The sequence below is a fragment of the Myotis daubentonii genome, chromosome 2 (assembly GCF_963259705.1).
Source record: "Myotis daubentonii chromosome 2, mMyoDau2.1, whole genome shotgun sequence".
In the NCBI taxonomy this organism is placed as follows: domain Eukaryota; kingdom Metazoa; phylum Chordata; class Mammalia; order Chiroptera; family Vespertilionidae; genus Myotis; species Myotis daubentonii.
In genome coordinates, this window is record NC_081841.1 from 27,588,411 (window position 1) to 27,610,077 (window position 21,667).

Here is a 21,667-nt window from a genome sequence, read left to right on the forward strand (position 1 = left end):
ACTGTTTGGGTGGTTTTCTGCAGGCCTGTGGATAGACTGGATGGCCTGCTCAGACTCCGCAGGTCTCATGTTGCTGAGAGGTGTGTCAAACACAGCTGCCTTCACAGTGTCCTTGCCAGCTGCTGACTCCCAGCTCAGGGTCTGAAGGAACAACTAAGTCTTTCACTCTCTGTTCCTCCCTTGGACCAGTCCTTAGGAGTATACTGTGGTTTTCAGCCCTTGAGCACTTAGGTGCTCTCCTTCTGAGCCAAGGGCCTCCTGGGAACAATGGAGCATCTGTGTGTTGACAGTAACAGCCTGTGAGCCAGAGACACTTGGCCAAGCTCTCCCTCCCACAAGGCTGGATTGCACACCTCACCTGCAATAATCCGTGCTTAGTCAGCACTAGCCTGCCCCAGGGCCAAGTGCCCCGCTCCTCCTACCCCTTCCCCAACTTGTTACCTGATATGAGTCGGAGCAATTTGGCCACCTTTATACTAATCCTCATGCAGGATGGTCTCTACTTACCTCCTATCCCACCCACGGAGTGGCTCATAGCCTGACACCAAACAGTGGGCACCAAAGGGTGAGGCACCTAGTGCTTAGCTGGGCAGCTGGGTATTTACAAAAGGTTTGCAAAGAGATGCCAGTCTTTTCCTATAACATCATTGCCTTTTATTTATTATGCAGTTATTGATTTACATGGGGCGTTGGGAACACAAAACAAGCAAAGAGTTTTCCATGGTCTGTTTCTGCTGAGTTCAGAACCTTGGGAACATCATTTGACGTCTGGCAAAAAGACAGTTCCACAAAGGTGTGTAAAACCCTTTTGTTCTTGGGCCCAGGGGGATAGGTGCTTATGAGGAAAGTAGAGTTTCAACCCTTATAGAGAAGAAACTATGTTGTGTGTAGGTCATGTGCAGCGCCCAAGTTCAATATTAAATGACAAATCAGGACAATTTCCTTTGAGCCATGCCTCTTCACGCTGGTGTCACAGTATGTATTCCTCTTAAAGCCTCCACCCAGTGGTATCATAGTGGTACTACAGCGTTTGGGTCTACATGGTATGAATGCATAAGAGAAAATTGCATGGGTAGTGAGAGAATATAGGCAAATTAAAAGAAAGGACAAGGAGAATAAATGAGATTTTAAGGAACAAAATAGAGGTGTGTGCGTGTGTGTGTGTGTGTGTGTGTGTGTGTGTGTGTGTGTGTGTGTGTAGGGCCTGGTGATTTTGTTGTTTAGTGTCCCTGAGGTTTGAGTTGCCCCTCTTCATTCAGCATGAAGTAGATGCTTGTTGGTATGCGGAAGTATTGGGGAAAAATTAGAGTTCCACCTTTTGAGTCTTTTCTTCTGAGTCATGATTTTCACTCTGAAAAATGCCAAGACATGATATTTAGATTTGGAGTCCACCCCTGGAAGTCCTAAATCTACCTGCAGTTTTTGTTTTATGAACTCTTTATATGGAATTTGTTTCCTATTGATATTGTACACAGAATGGTGAAACACAGAATTCAGCTCTTTTGAATAGGCAAGACCTTTCCCAAAACTCTTTTGCAGTTCTATCTCCACGACTATCTTCTAAAAAGCATCCCAACTCTGTCCACTGAGTCCTCATATGCCTTTGCTCTTAATCAAATCCAGTGGAGCCCAAAGAGTTTTTATTCAATAGGAATAATAGAGACATAGAAAGGAAGAACATTCAACTTGCCTTCCCTATAGTCTCACACTTACCAGCCTTTTCCCTTTTAGGAATCCATCACAAAAGTTTTGCACGCGCTCTATTGAAACTTCTGTCACGTGAAGTGTATCCCACTCCTCATCTAGAGTCCGGTAAATTGCCAAAGCAGGCAGTTCAGATTTCTTTAGTTTGAAAAATGATATCACCTTCCCATTTTCCTTCACACCACTGTCCACCAGAATAAAAAGTATCTGCAGTTGGAGAAGTTTGAAAGAGAAAGATCTATCTGAGGCCCTGAGGAGAAAGAGGTACCTTGTAATGGTAGCAGTTTATTCTGATTGAATTTATGGTTTGTGCCACACAATTTAAATCTCAATGGACTCAGAATGGCTTTGTTCTTGCTTTGAATTGCTTAAGTATTTTACCCCTTTGACCATATTGATTCAATTTTAAGAACACAGACTTGGAAGATACTTCAGTGATTAACTTTAGTGATTAACTAAGTAGAGCCTAATGGTTAAAAGTGGAGAATAAATTTTAAATTTTGCTCCTGGTACTTTTTAGCTGTGTGACTCAGAGCACATTACTCGACCTCTCTGAGACTCAGTGCTCTCATGGGCAAAGTGGGCTTTTGTTGGGGGAGATTAAATGAGAGGATGCATTTAGTTTTTGGCATACAGCAAGTGCTTGACAAATGTTAACTATATTTTTTTTATGATAAAATCAAATTCTCTACCAAAAGTAGAAATCTTCTTTATAATATTTTGGTTAGAGGTAAACTTACAGTGTTATAGAAACAACCACCAGAAGTCAGCTTTAATCATCAGACAGTTCTTACCATTGAACAGGTCATGTAGTTCAATATAGTAACCTTGAAGGTGCTGAAGTTTTCCTTTTAAGTGATATTAAATAGAATTTCACAGAGTAGGGAAGAGAAATAAATAAATATTTATTATCCATTAGGCACCAGGTACTGGACATTCATTAAGCACCAAGTACATGAAAGGTGTTTGATATGAGAAATAAGTCCTGAGGTCTAAAAATGTAAGGGATCATGGCAAGGAGAAAAATATTGTAATACGTAGTTGATTTTTATTTTCACTTCTCAATGTAGAAAAAAAACCAATAGACTTTACCACTAATGGAAGATATAATTATACAGGTCTTAAATAGTACAAAATATAACATCTTTAATTTTAAATCAGAGTAATGTGATTTATTATGTCCCAGTTAATATTTTATCTCTTAACCATACTAGTTTTTCTTATTTACCTCTTTTCCCTAATCCTGTCTTCCTTTTTCTACTGGCCTGGTGCTGAGTTTTCAAAAGGATGTCTCCCAAAGCAGACTTACCTTCCCCTGGAAGAGCTTAGCTGCCTTGTGGTATCTGTGCAAGCTTTCTTCATACTCTGGGGAGACCTTGTCCATCATCAGGAGAAGATGAATCTGAACCATGCTATTAAATAGGCCAATCACAGTCTGGCAAATTGAAATGCATTATAGTAGAATGAAAGAGAGAGGGAGAAAGCAAAAACCATTAGTGGCCACCCAGGGAATAGGTGAACTACAACATAAATGAGAGCTGTTCATCCATAACACAAATGGTAACTAGTCTCTAAGACGGCTGTCAGTAAGGTTCACCCTCTGGTTCTCATGCAACTGTGCTGATCCCTTTCCCCTACACTGAGTAAGGCTGAATGGAGTATCCAAGGGCATATTGCAGAAATGATGGAGTGTGACTTCCAGTGTTGTCATAAAAGACATCATGGTTTCTGCCTTGCTCTCGCTTATATTACTCACTCTGGGGAAAACCAGCCCCAAGGTTGGAGAAATCCACAGGGCAAGGGACTGAGGCTTCCTATTAACAGCCAGCACTGATTTGCCAGTCTTGTGATCGAACCATCTTGGAAGCAGACCCTCCAGCCCCAGTCACACCTTCAGATGACATTGCCTCCCTGATCAATGATTGTAACTGCACAAGACACCCAGATCAAAAGCAGAACAATTCTACCTAGTTGCTCCCTCTCAGTCTAGCCACTACCAGACTGTTGACCCACAGAATCTGTGTCTAATAAATTTTTACTGGTTTAAGCTGCCAAGTTTTGGGATAATCTATTATGTATCAATAGACAGCAGATATACCATGTACTATACTAGTCACTTTGACTACATTTTAGTAGTGCATTCTTTGAGTGCCTATTATTTGCTGTGCACTGTTTTCAGGTTTCTACATAACAACTTATTTAATCCTCTAAGTCCCAGTTTCATAAATGAGAAAATTGAAGCAAAAACTCTACCAAAGTCACATAAATGGTGGACTTGGATTAATGCCAAGCCGTCTGACTCCAGGGTCTGTGCTCTTAACCATCAGGATGTACTGCCTCATCCACAGCTGATTACAAAGCCCCAATCTGAACCAGTTCAACCCTCCGTGTGATTGAATCAGTCTACTTTGGGTCAGCAATACAATGAGCTTTTCAGGAGATCAGAGCTGTTGGCCCCTTTTTGCTGACTCACCAGGAAGCTGTCAGTGATGAAGGGGGTGGGATAGCCCTGAGCCAGAGTGAGGAAAGGAGGGGGTGAAACCAGGGCACTGCTTCCCTTCATTTCACTTTCCTGAAATAGTGCTACAGGTGTCTTTATTTTAAATGAATCCCATTCCTTTCCACCTCTTCCTTTAAAATACAGAAAGCATTGCTGTAAAACCAGCATGTACACAGGAAGAGAGAGTATGGGGGTTAATGAACCATTGGGCAGAGTCCCAGGACAGTGGGATGGGGAGCAACTAGGTAGAGTTTTTCTGGAAGCTGTACATTGCTCCATAGAGATTCTCTAGCTCTCCTGCCCAACATGTTGACAAAGGAGGTCCAATGAGTTCTTTTCCCCAAATTTCTTCCTATAGTTTAAAACCAGTTCTTAGATTTTAAATTGGAGAGACTTGGTGTTAAAGAATTGTCTTTTGTTTGATTAGATTCTGCTACTTAAATTTAGAGCATGCATCTATCCTCCTAGAGCATACATAGAGGATGATTCTTCGGAAGAGTCAAGAAATCATAACTAAGGAGTTAAAAGGTACCGTTGTCTTAGCAGAAGGGATTGGACATATCAGAAGTGATTAGTTTAATTCTAATAGACACAGCCTGGTTTTTCACCTTGAAGCCAAGGATTGAGTATGTGCATTAAAAGTGCATAGCAGGCCAGACACGTGGCTGTGAGTTTCTGCCCAGTTGCTACTGATGCAAACCTTGCACTGGAAACAGCTAAGAAATAGCTATGTAGTGTGGGCAGGTCTCTAAGTGAGAAAAGTACTGCTTTTGAGAAATGAAGACGTTACAATAAAAGTTAAACTTGCTTCTCTAAAGAAATTCTTATTTAATTTCTTCTTGATGTGGATTGCCTTCACTACTAATGTGAAACTTAAAAAAAAAGGGTATTATTCTCTAAGATAAGAGATGGACTGGGCATAAAAACTCAGGAAGGCTAGTCTTTGCCCCTGCCTTAGTTAGCCTGCAGAACTCCAGGACCCTGAGCCCATAAACTCAGAGATCATAAAATCAAATTTTCTGGTTCCACATGCACTCTTGGAATCTCTGTAGACACAATGGTGAGAACGACGATGGTCGAGAAAAACGCCCTTTTAATTATTGCTGCCAACACACCCTGGGTGCACATGTTTGAAATCTTAGCAAACGTGGAAATGGAGTCACCACTCCATGGAGACAAACATGGTGTGAGAGGGGGGCAGGAATTTAGTCAACAGGAAAAGGGGTGTTTTCCACTGAAGGCTGTGTAGGGCAATGGAAAAAACACAGGAATCAGTCAGACACAGACAGACCAGTCAAGAGAAAAGCAGGGGCAAGTGCAGAGGGCTGTCTCTGAAGCTCAAATTGCTAGGCATATGGCTTTGAGGAAATTACTTCACTTTTCTGAACTCCCATTTCCTGCCCTGTAAAATGGAAATAGACAATGTGAACGAATGTATCATGAATTAAAGTTTCTGCCTTTAACTATGCCTTTTCTACTTACTATGTGATCTTGAATAAGTCAGTTGGATCTTGAATGTTCTGCTCTATAAAATGGGCATAATAATTCCCTCTCTTCTACCTCAAAAAATCAATGGAAGGATCAAATGAGAATATGGTGGGAAAGGGCATTGTAAATTCTAAAAATCATGACATGCACATATAATACTGTGATTAGAGAATGCACAGCGATTCTAAGCTGATGTAGATCACTAGAAATTCATACTCCATGATCTCTGTAGGGGAAAATAAAAGTCAGGTCATATAAAGTAATTCTATAAGCTGTAGAGTGTTAGAAGGCCAGAAGATTATCAGGACAGGTTGACCAACACCTCTACCCAGGCTACATACAGCATGCAACACTACGAGAAAACAAACCTAGAAAGAAAGCTGAGCCACCATGAGGATCTAGGTACCCTCAAACCCATGAGCTTCTGGGTTGATGCAGGTGGTGCCAGAACTGGAACTGTTAATTACTGGCCCACCAGGAGGTAGGCACAAAAAAAGGGAAGAAATGCATAAAAACGTTTATAGAAATTTTATATAACTGTGGCACCCAAATATGTGACCAATAGGCTTTATTTTAAAAGTGTTTTGCTGCCCTGACCGGTTTGGCTCAGTGGATAGAGTATCGGCCTGCAGACTCAAGGGTCCCAGGTTTGATTCCAGTCAAGGGCATGTACTTTGGTTGCAGGCACATACCCAGTGGGGAGTGTGCAGGAGGCAACTGATCGATGTTTCCAACTCTCTATCCCTCTCCCTTCCTCTCTGTAAGAAAGCAATAAAATATATTTTTTTTAAAAAAAGGTTTTTGCCTATTAATTTATTTTATTACATTTTATGAAAGTATTGGCTCCTCATGCGGTAGGGGAAAAAATAGACCTTCAACACAGATTGCAATCTTGTTTGGGGAGTGTGGTCTAGATAGAGTGTTGCTGGGATCAGAGTTGCCTTCGTGGAACATTCTCAGGCAGCAAAACTCAGAGGTTTTTGAATCAGTCACCTTAACTTTGCACTGTGGCTTTCTTCCTTCTTAATCATGTGATAGGGCATTTAACTTTTCTGCTTCTTTCTTTCTTGAAAAGGGTCAAGTCTCTCAACCTGAAAGGTGTAGTAAGGATGACAACATAAACAACTAGGTGTTCAATTGATTGCAGCTATTATTGGTCAAAGGATCAGAAACCTGAAAGAAAAGATCTCTGCTATGAAGACAAGTCCACCCCCCTCTCTAACTCCCCCCCCCCCCCCCACACACAGGGTCCTTAGGACTATTGTTTACCGCAGGATTGTACTCTGTCACAAAGTGGAGACTGTTGATCTCAATAAAACGGCTTAATCTGGTGTCATCAATGTTTTCAATGTCTTCACTCTCTAAATTCAGTTGTTCATTATCCACCTGCATAACACAGAAATAATAATTGTCACTGTTCTCTTTATTTGTTCATTGACAAATGTTTCTGGAATATCTACCACGTGACAGGCACTGACTACAGCTCCAAAACCAGAAAGGTAAATAGGAAATGTTCCCTGCCCTGAAGGACACCCTGTCCTGTGGGATACAAAGTGAACAGACATGCCCACAGGAGGTAGCAAGTGTCATCACAGGGGAATCACAGGCCCATGTGTCAACTGAGGAAGAGCAGGAATGCTTTCAGGAAGAGGTAGCTCCATTGGAAGGCATCCATAAATGTGACATATAGAGTATCTTATCATTCAGTTCAAAATGTTAACATTTCTGTTCTTATTTCTTCTCTAAACTTCTGTTTATTTAGAAGTGTATTTTATAATTTGAAAGTAAGATTTTCTGGTTATTTACTTGTTATTAATTTCCAGCTTAAGTTTTACATTTTATATCTTTTGTCAACTTCTCTATATATTATTATATATGTGCTTAAAATTGTGTATACTCTACAGTTTTTGGGTGTACTATTCTGTATATGCACCTGTGGTCACATGGTTAATTGTATAGTTCAAGTTATCTCTATTCTTATTGCTTTTTTAAAACCAGTTTATTCTATTAGAGAGAAATGTTAAAATCTTCCACTATGATTATAGATTTAACCATTTTTCTTACAATTCTGCCAGTTAGTCTGTCTGTATATTCTCAGGTGATGCATTAGATTAATGAAAATTTAGAATTCTTAAAATTTCTGGGTAAGTTGAAACTTTATCATTATGAAGGTCATTCTTTTTTTTTTTTTAAATATATTTTATTGATTTTTTACAGAGAGGAAGGGAGAGAGATAGAGAGTTAGAAACATCGATGAGAGAGAAACATCGATCAGCTGCCTCCTGCACATCTCCTACTGGGGATATGCCCGCAACCCAGGTACATGCTCTTGACCGGAATCGAACCTGGGACCTTTCAGTCCGCAGGCCGACGCTCTATCCACTGAGCCAAACCGGTTTCGGCTATGAAGGTCATTCTTTATCTCTAAGGATGCTTGTCTCAATGGCTACTTTGTCTAATATTAATATACTTATTCCAGCTTTCTTTTGGAAATGTTTGCATGGTATATTTCTATCCTCTTTATATTTTACTTATATTATTGTGTCATTATGTTTAAAAATAATGTATCCCTTATAAAAAGCACAGTTATATTTTAAAATCCAGTCTATATTTAATTGGATTCTTTTTGTAATGTAATTGCTATATTTAATTAAATATTCATTTCCCATTGGCTCTCCCAGTTCCAAATTCATTTGATTCATTTCTTGCCTATTTTGAACTGGTTGAGTGCTTTGTATTATTCCTTCTTTCCCTTTATGGGTTTGGAAATTGCACAGGCTTTAATTATTCTTTTAGGGATTACCAGCTTGCATTCTACAATATGCATTCTTTACTTACCTGAACCTAATATTAATTGGAAATTTTACCCTCTTCTTGGGCAATGTACAGTAGAACATTTTAGCACAGTTTGTCTCTTTCCAACTCCACTCCAGTTGTGTTTTAATTCTAAATCTCACAAGACATTATCATTATCCTATATAATAAAAGGGTAATATGCAAATCAACCGGTCACTATGACATGCAGTGACCATAAGGGGGCAGACGCTCAATGCAGGACCACAAGCTGGGCTGATGGCTGGTGAGCGCAGCAGCATCCGCGGCAGCACTAAGGAAGTCTGACTGCAGCTTAGGCCCACTCCCGGGGGGCAGGCCTAAGCCGCAGTCAAATATCCCCCAAGGGCTTCCAGGCTGCTAAAGGGCACAGGCTGGGCTGAGGGGGCCACCCCCCCACCCCACACCCCCCAGTGCACAAATATTGTGCACCAGGCCTCTAGTTGTTATATAGTCAACATACATTTACATTCATGCATATATTTACATATTGTTTCTTTTCATTTCTTCCTGCATTTTTGAACTTTGCTTCTATTTGGAATTTTTTCTCTTAACCTAGAACACATTTTGATATTTCCTTTAGCATGAAACAGTTCTGTTGGTTGACATAGTCTCTCAGTTTTGGTTGTTTCAAATATCTTTAATTAACCTTTGTTTTTGAAGGCTATTTTAGCTGGGTGTAGAATTCTAAGTTGACAATTTTCCTTCAGTTTTTTGCAAGATATACTTCTTTATATTCTGCATCCCACTCTTTCTTTTGAGAAGTCATCTGTGAACCTTAATATTACTTCTTTGAGATTACTTTGAGGATAATTTCTTTTCTCTGATTTAAGATCTTTCTTTTTTTCTTTGAGAGTCAGCCATTTTATGATATGGCTAAGAGAAGATTAGCCATACCATATATAATATATGTATGTCTGCAAGTGTATGTATATTTTTATATTTATATTTGATAATCTTAATCTAATTTCAGGAATTGAGGTAACTTGAATCTGTGCTGCACCCCTTGGTTCATTGTTATCTTTAGGGTATTGTTCTTTAGCATCTAAGTGGGCAAAGGGTATTTTACTAGATCTACCTCCTACTTCTTCTTCTGAGCTCTAGACTTCAGCATTTGCTTTTAGGGCTCTTTGAGGGTCTCAAAAATGCTAATAAAGCTCTAAGTCTCTCGGCTGCTTCTTCTAGAACTTGCAAAAGCCTCCCAGATGAAAAGCACCCCAAATACATGATTTACCTCTTGAGTTTCCAGCGGTTCTCAACCTGTGGGTCGCGAACAATGAAAATACATCCAGCATATCAGATATTTACATTACGATTCATAGCAGTAGCAAAATTACAGTTATGAAGTAGCAACGAAAATAATTTTATGGTTGGGGGTCACCACAACGTGAGGAACTGTATTAAAGGGTTGCGGCATTAGAAAGGTTGAGAACCACTGCTTCTTGATAATTCTTTAAAGCCCTTATTTTCTGGCCCAGCTTTTTAAAAAATTGCCTTTGGTGGAAGAGATTGTCTAGTTATTGGATCTATTATCCCAGATTTGGTGGAGGGATTGTCTAGTTACCTGATCTAATATCCCAGATTTACATGTTTGAACTACCTTTCCACCATACTCAGATATATTAAAAGATGGAGCTTTCTATGGCCAATCATTGTTCCCAGATTTTCTCATTCATCTCCCCCAGTCTATTCATGCACATGAAAACACAAGGTAATGCTTCCATCACCCATAGCAACTATGTCTACAAATAAAAATAATCAGGACTAGGTCCTGAACAATTCTGTTTCCTAAAACAATTTGGGCCACTTTTGAGATCTTTGGGCTATCAACCCTTGGAATCTCTTTTATCTCTTTCCCTTACATCTATTATCTTATGTAGGTTCTACCCAATCAGATCTTGCCAAGGATCAGAATCATTCTTTACCTCAAATTATGTTCTCCCAATCTATCCAGCAAAGCCAAAGGTAAGTATTATTTTAGTTTATAAATGAGGGAATTCAAGCAAAGGTAAATTAAAGTCACTGAGCAGTAGAGTCCAAGTTTGTTCTTTTTTTTTTTTTTTTTTTTAAATATATTTTATTGATTTTTTACAGAGAGGAAGGGAGAGAGATAGAGAGTTAGAAACATCGATCAGCTGCCTCCTGCACATCTCCCACTGGGGATGTGCCCGCAACCCACGTACATGCCCTTGACCGGAATCGAACCTGGGACCTTTCAGTCCGCAGGCCGACGCTCTATCCACTGAGCCAAACCGGCTTTGGCCAAGTTTGTTCTTTATTGTCATCCCTATCATGACTCTATTGTTTGTTTTTTAACTTCTTTAGTTTAAGCTGGCTTCCCATTGAGTTATTTAAAAGCAATATGGACCTCCAAAAAGCTCAATGCACTCTTTATGATCAATTTTATGAATTCTTGGAATATCTGGTCATTCTTTTATAATCTATTTGTTTGCAAATTATTTGTTGAACGCCTTGTATATGTTAGGCACTGAGGCACAGACATGCTGACATTCACTCAAATAGCAATTTAATCACTTAATTCATGAAGGGTGTAAGAGATCTTTCCTTCCTATCTTTGCAACGTTGTGTTTTTTTTTCCAGTTTCTTCGTATTTTATTTACTTTTTATTCTATTTAGTTAAACTAAAAAGGTCCAAAACCAGTTTAAACACTGTTTTTTAATCACTTTAATTTACTGATTTTGGGAGGGGACTGTTTTCACAACTTCAGTTTATCAACTGAATGCTGAGGTGCAGAAAAAAAAAATCATCAAAACCACAGGATATTTTAATTGCTTTAAAATCCATAAAGTTCCGAGTAGAAAGCTCGGGGCAGAAATATACAAGCAAGAGAAAAAGTCTTCTTAGGTGGAGTCCTTGCCCACCCTACTACCATTCCCATCCCCAAGTCAGTAAGAGTGAGGAGAGAAACAAAATGAGCTCATTGATCTTTGCTGCTTAAGGCTGGGTTTGAGAGCTGGCATGCCTTTCCTACTTACGTGTTTGCTAATTACAAACATCCAAATCATCATCATTATTATAATCAGGGCCTTTTTACTACTTAATATGTCTAAATACTTCCTGATTATTTTTCTAGGAACTTGGAGATCTGGTGCCTGCACTTCAGCTGACATGGCTGTGCTCTGGGCCAGGAGCCCCTCCCTCCGGCACTCTCTTCCAGGCAGTCCCTCTCATTTCCCAGAACAGGGAAAACAGGAAGCGCCGCTTACATTAGGCGTTTCTGGACTTCAGGAGCTCAGTATATTGGAGGTAGAAGATATTAAATGATAACATTCTCTAAGAAGGCCAGAGCTTTACTAAAAACCACCCTCCTGAAGTCTATCCAGTTTGTAGCACTTCTTTTACGGAAACATGCCTGACTATTTCATTATTTCTTAAACTAATAAACTCTGGAGCATTCATGTGTAGGGGTCTTGGAAAGAACATTTGAACAGGAAATCTCCCTTCTGTAAAGGAAATTATTTGCATAATGTTCTGGAAAGAAAAATCTGACCCTGGAACTAAGAGTTGAGAAAAAAAACAAAAACCCTTTTATGTATTTTTCCAGTTTTTGGAAAGAATTTTACTGGAGATATCATATTATTTTTTTCTCCCCAAGTAAATAGACACCAGAAGAAAAATAGAAACAGTAAGCCAGAAGGATTACCACCTTAAAATATAATTTTGAGTTTTCCCTAAGAATATTTGAAATGAATTATTTTGTTTTAGATACTGCTTATACTAGTATCATACCAATAGATTTAATCATTCCTTTTCTGTTGATTAGTATTTCAACAATATTCCCTTCAATTGCCATGCATTTCTCTAATTTACAACCCAGTTTTTCATAAAATGCATTAAAGTCATCTTAGTTTTTACGCCACAGTTACAATATTAAATATCTTGCATCGCACTGAGAAGTCACTTGTTAAACAAATGCCCTCATGTCTTGGTTTCTTTTTATAAGCTGCTTAGCTTACATTATGTTGAATACATATATTCTTTGGAAAAACATTTAATCATTTGGTATATATTACTTCTTGCATTCATTATCACTTTATTTTTATGTAGTCCTCCTTCTGATTATTTGGCAAGGTGCATTTCTTATAATAAGTATCCAACAAATAACTGTAAAGGGAATAACAGAATGCCTCTACTGTGTTTCCATTACTATCCCAGTGGAGCAAAGTTAGGCTAATATGTTTTTTAAAAATAGAAGTGATTGAGAAAACCCAAAGCAGATTAAATGTTCAAGTAATATCTGAAATTCCGTCTTAGTACCAAGACTATGTCTCTGTGAGGACAACGATAAGTTCTGCTGGAGTGAAGGGGAAAATAAGACATTTGGGGGGCTAGCTATCTGAATCTGTGCCGGTAACCTGCCTTCTGACATACATCCATGCTTGCTTGCCGATAAACTCCATTCTTATCAAACTTTATTCTTATCTGTGATGCCTGTCCTGCCCTGCAGAACCTGTTTCCTGGAATACTACCATTGTACAGAGACTATAAACCATGAACCATATACAATCCCCGAAGGGGCCGGTGCCAGTGCTGGCAAGCCTCTGGTTGTGATCTCACTTCTCCCATCCCAACTCATGGGGAAGCCTGATCCATATTTTGGGGACAAAGGAACTAAGAGTATAAAGGGAAAGCTTCGTCCCTATCCATCACTCAGGATTTGGAGACTGACTCCCCTGAGTCACGGCACTAGTGCAATCTGCAATAAAGGCAACTTTTCTGAATATTCTCTGAGTGTCCGGCTGATTAGTTCTCCTGCGCTGCCTGGCAGCTTATCTGTGTGGAGGCCCTGCAGTCACACTCACACAAGGCAAGCTGCCATACATCACCCACAGGCTATCATACAGGACTTGTTATTGTCCCATTTTACATAATTTTTTTCCTGATAATATTTATCTAATCAGCTTGCATTATTTCTGAAAAGTGATGCATTCCATGAATATAGGTAGCATTTGCTGGTCTCTCATTTTTATGCACCAATATTTAAAGCGTCTGGTAATGTGAACCATTATAGTCCTATCATGTCTTCATTTATTACTGTTTTAATTTACCTCTACATATATTCTTGCAGTTGAAAATAATATATGTGTAAATTCTGAAATTTTCTTGACAAAATATGTAATGTCTAGATTAAATCTTGAGAAATAACCCTGGGGTTTGATAAGTAGTGCCAGTGGGATAGAGAAATGTTTTAGGAGAAAGTGGTTACAGAAGCAGGCTTTTGAATGAGGTGAATCTAGGAGTAAAAACAAACCATGTTTGCCCTAGCCGGTTTTGCTCAGTGGATAGAGCATCGCCCTGCTGGCTTCAATTTCCATCGAGGGCACATGTCCAGGTTGCGGCTCAATCTGCAGTGGGGGCAGTACAAGAGGCAGCTGATCAATGATTCTCTCTAGTCATTGATGTTTCAATCTCTCTCTCTTTCACCCTTCTTCTCTGAAATCAATAAAAATAAACAAAAAAAGCAAAGATTTTTTTCAGGAATAAGTGCTTTAGAAAGTCGCCGTAGTATGGTACAGAAGGTGTGCTTTGATGACAACAACACAGAGTATGAATCAGATATCTGTCGTGTTATAGTTGAGAGACTTTGGACAACTGAATCAACCTCATGGAACTTTAGTTTCCTTATTGATAATGCAAGGATGACAGTAATTACTTCATTTAATTTTTGTGAGAATTAAATGGTAGAACAATGGAAAACATCTCGCATAGTGCCTATCGTAAATTAGGCACTGAAACAAACAAACAAACAAAATGTAAATCTAAGATAAAAGTAGGTACCAGAAAATTTGCAGCATTTCACGTTTCCCAATGTAAAGTAGATTAATTTTGGTTGATTCTCTCTCTCTCTCTCTCTCTCTCTCTCTCTCTCTCTCTCTCTCTCTCTCTCTCCCTCTCTGGTATCTCAAACTCCTGAATAATAATTCTACTAAAATATGGACTCAACTTTGAAAGAATAAACTGAGAAAAAAAAAATGTTTATCTAAAAGCTGGCATGGCACAAGTTGAACCTCTCCCAGACCCGCAAATGGAGCAGGGTAAGGACCAGTGTGTTTGCTTTTGGTATGGCACAAAGTAATCCTGTTCCCAGAGGTCTCAAGAGTTCATTCCGAGCAGGTCTGTCACTAGTGATAAACAAAAAGCATGCTAAATAAGAGGGAACAGCTCTGGGAAGTCATCATGAGGACTGTATAAGGAATGAATTGTAAGCAGAGTTAATGCACCCATTAGCGGCTGTAAAGCCTGTAGAGACAGACGTGGGAAGTAACAGCACTTGTTTTTCTTCCTCACGTGTGCATCTTGGTAGCACTGACTTTAAAATCAGGCCTTCATAAGATCTAAAAACAGCAAACCGGCAAGGAAGTACTTTATGAAGCTGTCTTTGATTAGAATTTTCCTATTGAAGGGTTACTATGAACGGTTCAACAAGAACATGAAAGGCATTAACCTAACCTTCCATCTCTTTCTTACCAAAGCTTTTCACAGAGGAGCTTGGTTTAATCCTTTTTTCACGGTGGTGAAAATGCAAACCTACGACTGCTGTCCAGGTGGGGAGAGGGCTGCTGAAGGTACTCATGCACCCAGATACATACTTTGGGAGGTGAGTTCATTCCTCAAACTCTTTGTGTCTTCTGGATACTAGAAGTCATGGTTTCTGCCCTTGAGTAATGGGGGAAAAGATGAGACAGACACAGAAGTATATGACCGGCATTACAAAGCGGTAAATGAAAATAGAGATATGCAAACAGGGAGGGATAGTTAGGCCAATTTGGAGATTCCAGGGAGGCTTTCTGAAGGATAAGATGCCTGACTGATTCACCGGAATGTGAAAAAGAGTTAGCTGGGTAAGGCTAAGTGAAAGGGGGTATTTGGGGGCAGTAGCCTCCTAGGCAGAGGAATAGCCATGTGAAACAATGAACTTGGATCATTATACTATGTACTAGTGGCCCAGGGCATGAAATTCATGCACATTAAAAGGGAATTCATTAGAGAAAATATTTTGATATTGCTATTTGCCCTTTCTCTATAATAGAAGTGTCAGAGATGAAAGAAAATTAATAAAATGTATATGAAAACCTTCCTCCTGTCAGAGTCTGGGGCATGCCACAGGACCCAGAGTCAAGTCCCTGTCCACCCGCGTGCACCTTGAAATTGCGTGAGGCCCAGACCTTGCTGGCCCCACCCCTGTCAAGTCCTGCTGGGTGGGGGGAGGGGGGGGGAGGGGCACAGCTGCAGGTCCCCCAGCCTAGTGCTGGCCAGGGGGTGCAGGCTCAGGTCCCCCATCAAGCCCAGCCGAGTGTGGGAGCGCTCAGCCTCAGGTCCCCTGTTAAGCCCTGCCAGTTGGGGGCACAGCCTCAGGTCCCCCGGTCCAGTGCCGGGGTTGGGGGGTGGGGTCTCAGGTCCCCTGCCCCGGCCCAGCAACACGCAACCTCAGGTTCCTGCTGATCGCTCGTTATGGGAGCCCCGCCTCCTCTGTGGGCACAGCCATCTTGTGATGGGGTGATGGAGTGAGGGTCAATTTGCATATTATCTCTTTATTATATAAGATAGTTGGGTGTTGAGAGGGTACAGCCCAAGGTAGGAATGTTCTAGAAAAGGGAATAGAGAAGCAGCTAGTGGCCATATCATAAAAGACGAGATGTTTAAATGTCTTGATTTTTACCTTATAAGAAATGGGAAATATTAAAAAGTTTTATAGAAAGGAGTGTCATGGTCAAGTTTCCATTTTAAATTCATCATGGTGATACCAATCTAGAAATTACTTATGAAGTACTAAAAGGGAGATCAATTAAGAAGCTATGGAATTGTCTGTGCCAAAGATGCTGAAAATCTAAAAAGAAGAAAGAAGTGGAAATAGGGAAAAAGAATATAGGTTCAGTAAGAGAGGAGGTCCAATTTGAAAAAAATTCGAGATCAAATGAACATAGCCATCCAATAAAAAAGTTTTAGAGGGAAGAACATGATTCAGCAGGTGCATAGGATAAAGTCAGTTTTGAACAGGTTGAGACTGTAGTGCTTATGAGGGACTTCTACCAGCAAGCATTTGAATTACAATGGAGGTCCAGGCTGGAGACAAAACATTCCAAATCCTCAGCAAACACTTAATGGTCTAACACGAGAAAGAATTATATTACCCAAGGATGGCACAGTCATCCACACACATATTTATTTACTTAATGAACACTTAATGAGCACCTGATACACGGCAGGCACTCTTTCAGGCTCTGGTTGAAGTAGTGCCCCACAAAGCTTGGATTCTATAACCTAGATTGGGAAGAGCACTGTGTCAGGCAGCAGTATGGATGCAGGAAGAGAAGGCCTTACGGAGACTAAGGAAAGGAGAGGAGGATCAGGAGAAGCAGGCTCCTAGAAGTTAAGGAAAGAGAGATTCAAGAGAAAAGTGGTCAACATGTCACACTGGCAGAGATGTCCAGGACAATAAGACCTAAAAAGTGTTCATTGGATTTGGAAATATGGAAACGTGCTGACGGAAGCAGTTTTAATGGAGTGCAGGGTATAAACTAGACAGCAGTGTATTTAAGAGCTTAAAGAAAGTTGGAGATAGTGAATATAAACTGCATGTAAGGAGAGGTTTGGATGAGAAGCAAAAGAAATAGATAGGATGGAGGTGAGAAGGGGAAGGACATCTTGAAACTATCTTTTGCCCGATTCCTCATTTCCAGTGGGCTCCGGTCATCTTTACTTTGATACTCTGCCAATAATACCAACTCAGCAACTAACCACAGCATCAGAAACCCCTATTTCTGAGTAGGCCCTCACTATTCCTGGGTACCTTAACGTTAAGCTTGGCCTCCTTTGCCTTTCATCATTTTGACATCTCATCCTTGCAAGCCCTGCCTTTTCTTCACTTTCTAATGTGATTTCTCGACTACAGACCCTTCGTACCTGATCTGTTTTGCCAGCCTAACAAAATTTCGCTCCACTCTTATCTTTTTGCCTGGCACTCCATCCTACCCACATACCAAAATAACATTGCTGAAATGCATTCCTGTTCATGTTACTCCCCTGATCGAATGGCCTTGGTGCCTTTTCTGTGCCAACCAAATGAACTGGAAACACGTCAAGCTAGTATTCAAATTCCTCCACAATATGATTCTAATCAAGCTTCTCTGTCTTATATTCATTTCCCCAAAACATGTACCCTGAGATCCAGTCAAATTGGCCTGATCATTGTTTTCTAAGTTACATTTTTGCTCCCACTTTAGCCATGAATTCTCTTCCACCTTGTCCAAATTTTACCTATCCGTTAAATCCCCGTTAAGTTTTCTTTTTTATAATTTTTTGATCAGAATACCTATACTGCTTTTATCTTTTGAACCCTTATAATATTTTATCTATATTATGCTCTTTGTATTATAGATACTTACGTATTATGTTTATAATCTCTACTATATTTTAAGTTCTATGAGAGAAGAGAATACAGTTAATGTGCTTTCATTGTTAATATCTTGCATAAGGCATGCAGTAGTTGTTTAATATATTTTTACAAATGTAAGTTAACTCCCCAAAATATAAAAGTATACATTTTAGAGCTCAAAATGATCTTAGAGGTGACATGGTTGAACCATTTTATCTTATAGAAATGAAAGAATTTGGGCTAAGAAATGTTAAGTGATCTGCCTGAGTCACATGACTGGTCAGCAACAACTCTCACTTCCTGACTCTCAGTCCAGACCTCTTTCCATTTCACGACAGCATCTGTTTGGGAAGCTTGAGTTGAGCCATCATCCTTGTCACCATTGTCCCTGACGCTGGCATCATCATTAGTGTTAAAGACATAGACATCTTTCTAGTCTCACAAGTTTGTGAGTTCACAACCTAAGGTACTGGTAAGTAAAAACCGGGAGAAGGCTTGAGCTGCCCACCCACCTTACCAGACGAAAGAGAGAAATGGTGTTCTCAGTGATGTTGTAGTGAGCCAGAACCTCAGAATCAGTGCTGATTCCAAATGATACATCTTGGAATTTTTGCACCACACCATGGAATACAGGCACTGCTGGTATTTCTAAATCCTAAAAGCAAGGAGAAATGACAGAGGTTATTTTGGAGGAGAGAGACATGGAAACAGAACATGGAATTGAAATGTGCTCATCGAACTAGAAATCAGAGACTTGACTTAGAGTCTGAGCTGTGTGGGTTAATTGATAGCTACAGAATTGTGGCTAAGCCAGGGACTCCTGCCTGGTCTTACCATAGAACTTGCAGTTTATTAGGAGCTGAGAGGGGCCTCAAAATCACAGGGCCCTGCAAAAGTGGACGGCTTGTCACTGACATACCTGAGAAGGCAAATGTTTTAGGAACAATTGGTGGAAGCAAAAAGAAATGCAAAAAGAAGAAAGTGTTATGAGCCCTAACCAGTTTGGCTCAGTGGATAGAGCATCGGCCTGCGGACTGAAGGGTCCCAGGTTCAGTTCTAGTCAAGGGCATGTACCTTGGTTGCAGGCACATCCCCAGTAGGGGATGTGCAGGAGGCAGCTGATTGATGTTTCTAACTCTCTATCCCTCTCCTTTCCTCTCTGTAAAAAAATCAACAAAATATATATATTTTTTAAAAAGAAAGTGTTATGAAAAGGGCCAAAAATAAAAAATAAATATAGAAGCTTAAAATTTTGTTAACAAAGGTCAGTGCAGGGTGTGAAAGAATAGTCCTCCTTCTACTGTGTGCAAGCCCATGAAAGATACTGTTTATGTGTTGCTCCAACCCAGGATCCCAGGCCTGCAGGAGGGGGCAGGGAAGCCACTTGAGTCGAGTCCAGTCTTACTATAGCAAGCTGACACCATTTTCCCTGCTGTCACAGGAACGTTGTCCACAACCGCTCCAAGTAATAAACAGTGAACATATTCTTCCCTGACATCTCTCTGGTCTGACGGAGATGTGCAAAGAGAAAAGAAAATGGCTAGCCTTGCATCCGGGGTCAAGCAGAGGGGGCTGGCACCCTGCTCATCTGAAAGGATGTGTGGAGTTCATTGAGGCTGTGAACAATTGTTAATCTAGACTTCCCCTTAAAATGCAATTGCTCACAGATCAAATGACGGCACCTGGTGGCTGTCTAAGTTATTGCACACTCCTCCAGTTCCACTTTTTTGCCCCTCCCTGCTTTTCCTAGGGTGGCTGCTTTTGCCTACAGCTCAGAGCTCTCCCTTCTTATCATCGCCCCACGCCCCCCTCACTCCCATACATCTCCTCACAGCTATTTCCAGCTGTGTACACAGAATCCACAGGGTGATGATGAGTTGGAATTAATGAGTGGAAACTGACAACAAGGTCTGCAATGAGAGAGCAGGGGACTTACTTGATCAGCTGTGAGAATCACCAGATGTTACCTCCAGAGAAAGATAAAAATACTGGAACGATGGTCTCTCATTTATGGCTGCTTTCATTAGCCAGGCAGCCAATCTGAAAGACCGAGGCTAACACCTTCGATGTATAACATGTCATCCTTCTTCAACATTTCAGAGCAAACAAAGATACAGAAGAAGGGGGGACTACCTATTTGGTAAGGAGTTAGACGAAAGTCAGTATTGACTCGTGCATTGCCTGGATGGTAGAAGTTGGGTTTACTCTGCCCCTGACTCAGCAATCAGATACTGACTTAGGTTTCAAAGCACCCATAGATGAGGAGACCCGGAGCCTCCTTCGCAGTCTCAGAAGTTTTGGGAAAGACATAATTCAGAGACTGGACATGCCTAAAAATGGAGAGTTCTTGAATGAAAATGCTGAAAGCAAACTCTGAGTCCCATTGGCTGCTAAGGTAGTGCCGCCTGGCCAGCCGGTGGCGGTCATGGCTCCTTTGAGGCCCAGCATTCCTGCTTCTTGGGGGGCGTAACAAGCAGGGTATCTGACAAACCTGGAAGAAGCCTATGACAGCCACCTCAGCAGCAGCAATGAATTCCATGGCAGCTGGGACACCCGTGAGCCGCACAGGTTCCTGGGGAGCACTGGAGCCATCTAGACACACACAGAGAGGGAAGCAGAAGGTGTTAGGGTGATGGCACCCTAAGAGAAGCAGCATCTCTAAATAATAGGGGCATCTACCCTGTTCCTCTCCACACTCAGGCAAGGAGCGCTAGGGGTGCAATGCTTATTTCAAAGCTTCATTTTTTTAGCCAACATATGGAGGGTGACCCCACCTTGTGGCCACTCTCTGAAGGATAATGCCAGACTTCTCTCTTCTCCACCAGGCAACACAGCCATTTCCTGGGGGAATATTCTAGGTTTAGAGGAAAAGTACTCAGAGTGTGACCCTGTTCCCTTTCCTTCTCCTAACAACACGTTCGCCCTCTGGTCACCCAAGTGCCGTTTGCTTTTCTTTGTTTACCTGAGGATTCTTGAATTTCTGCAGCAACATCTGGGGACAGCTTGCACGTGAAGAGAAATAACAGAAACAGGCATCTGGGTGGTGTCGCTTCCATTCTTCTCCTTCTGCTCCTGATCCAACCCCTGGACTTTGTGTTTTGGGACACGGACTCAGGGCAGCCTACTCTGTACTTCATGGGTTGTGGTGTTCTTAGAGCTTTGGGAACCTTGCAGCTGGCTCTAGGGGGACCTTCAACTTCTGAGATAAAAGGCCGAGGTTAGTGACAGGGCCTCCGCACAAAACCAACCAGAAGAAAGTCAATTCATTTAAATAAGAAAACAATGTTCTATGCCAGGTATTGACCTAACCTCTAGGGATACAAAGGTAACTATGATCTGATCTAGCCTCTCCCAGCTTAGATTGTTAATGTGAGAAATGGACAAATAAACATCATTTAAATATAAAGTGAAAAAGAAAGAGGAACTCATAGAGCACTGTGAGAGGTCAGACGAAGGATGTTTAGGACAGTGGTGGGGTTAGCGAAGGTTTTGTTCCCTACAGGGGATGCCCAACCAGAGGCCTGAGCAAGTAATTTTGCCAGACAACAAAGATGGAACCTGAGTTTCATTATCATGAGACAAAGCCCAGCGATGCAAATGTAATGTGAGAGAGAATTATTAGTGATTGAGTATTCCGAAGGGAAGGAAATGATCATTACGGGCAGAAAGGTATGCTGGGACCCGCTCACAGAGGGGCTTAGGAGCCTAGGAGCTTCAATTTTATTTTGTAGGTGATGGGAATCCA

The 21,667-nt window shown here is 40.8% G+C and overlaps 1 protein-coding gene across 1 annotated transcript; it reads right to left on the bottom strand.

Annotated features, from left to right (window-relative positions):
• Positions 1-622: 622 nt before the first annotated feature.
• On the bottom strand, positions 623-21,270 carry ERP27 (endoplasmic reticulum protein 27). Its single transcript, XM_059682283.1, has 7 exons — positions 20,885-21,270; positions 20,414-20,514; positions 18,440-18,577; positions 6,962-7,078; positions 3,014-3,139; positions 1,714-1,911; positions 623-1,351 (listed from the first exon to the last, which is right to left on the bottom strand). The coding sequence occupies exons 1-7, from the start codon at positions 21,057-21,059 to the stop codon at positions 1,304-1,306; spliced, it is 903 nt and encodes a 300-aa protein (XP_059538266.1). The 5' UTR covers positions 21,060-21,270; the 3' UTR covers positions 623-1,303.
• Between the last annotated feature and the right edge of the window lie 397 nt (positions 21,271-21,667).

Excerpts from the sequence above, each read along its gene's own strand:
- ERP27 (XM_059682283.1), bottom strand. The coding sequence starts at position 21,059 with ATGAAGTACAGAGTAGGCTGCCCTGAGTCCGTGTCCCAAAACACAAAG. Across the intron at positions 18,578-20,413 it reads CTGTCATAGGCTTCTTCCAG|GATTTAGAAATACCAGCAGT; the intron begins GTTTGTCAGATA and ends CCTTGCTTTTAG. Across the intron at positions 3,140-6,961 it reads TGACAGAGTACAATCCTGCG|ACTGTGATTGGCCTATTTAA; the intron begins GTAAACAATAGT and ends TCAATTTGCCAG.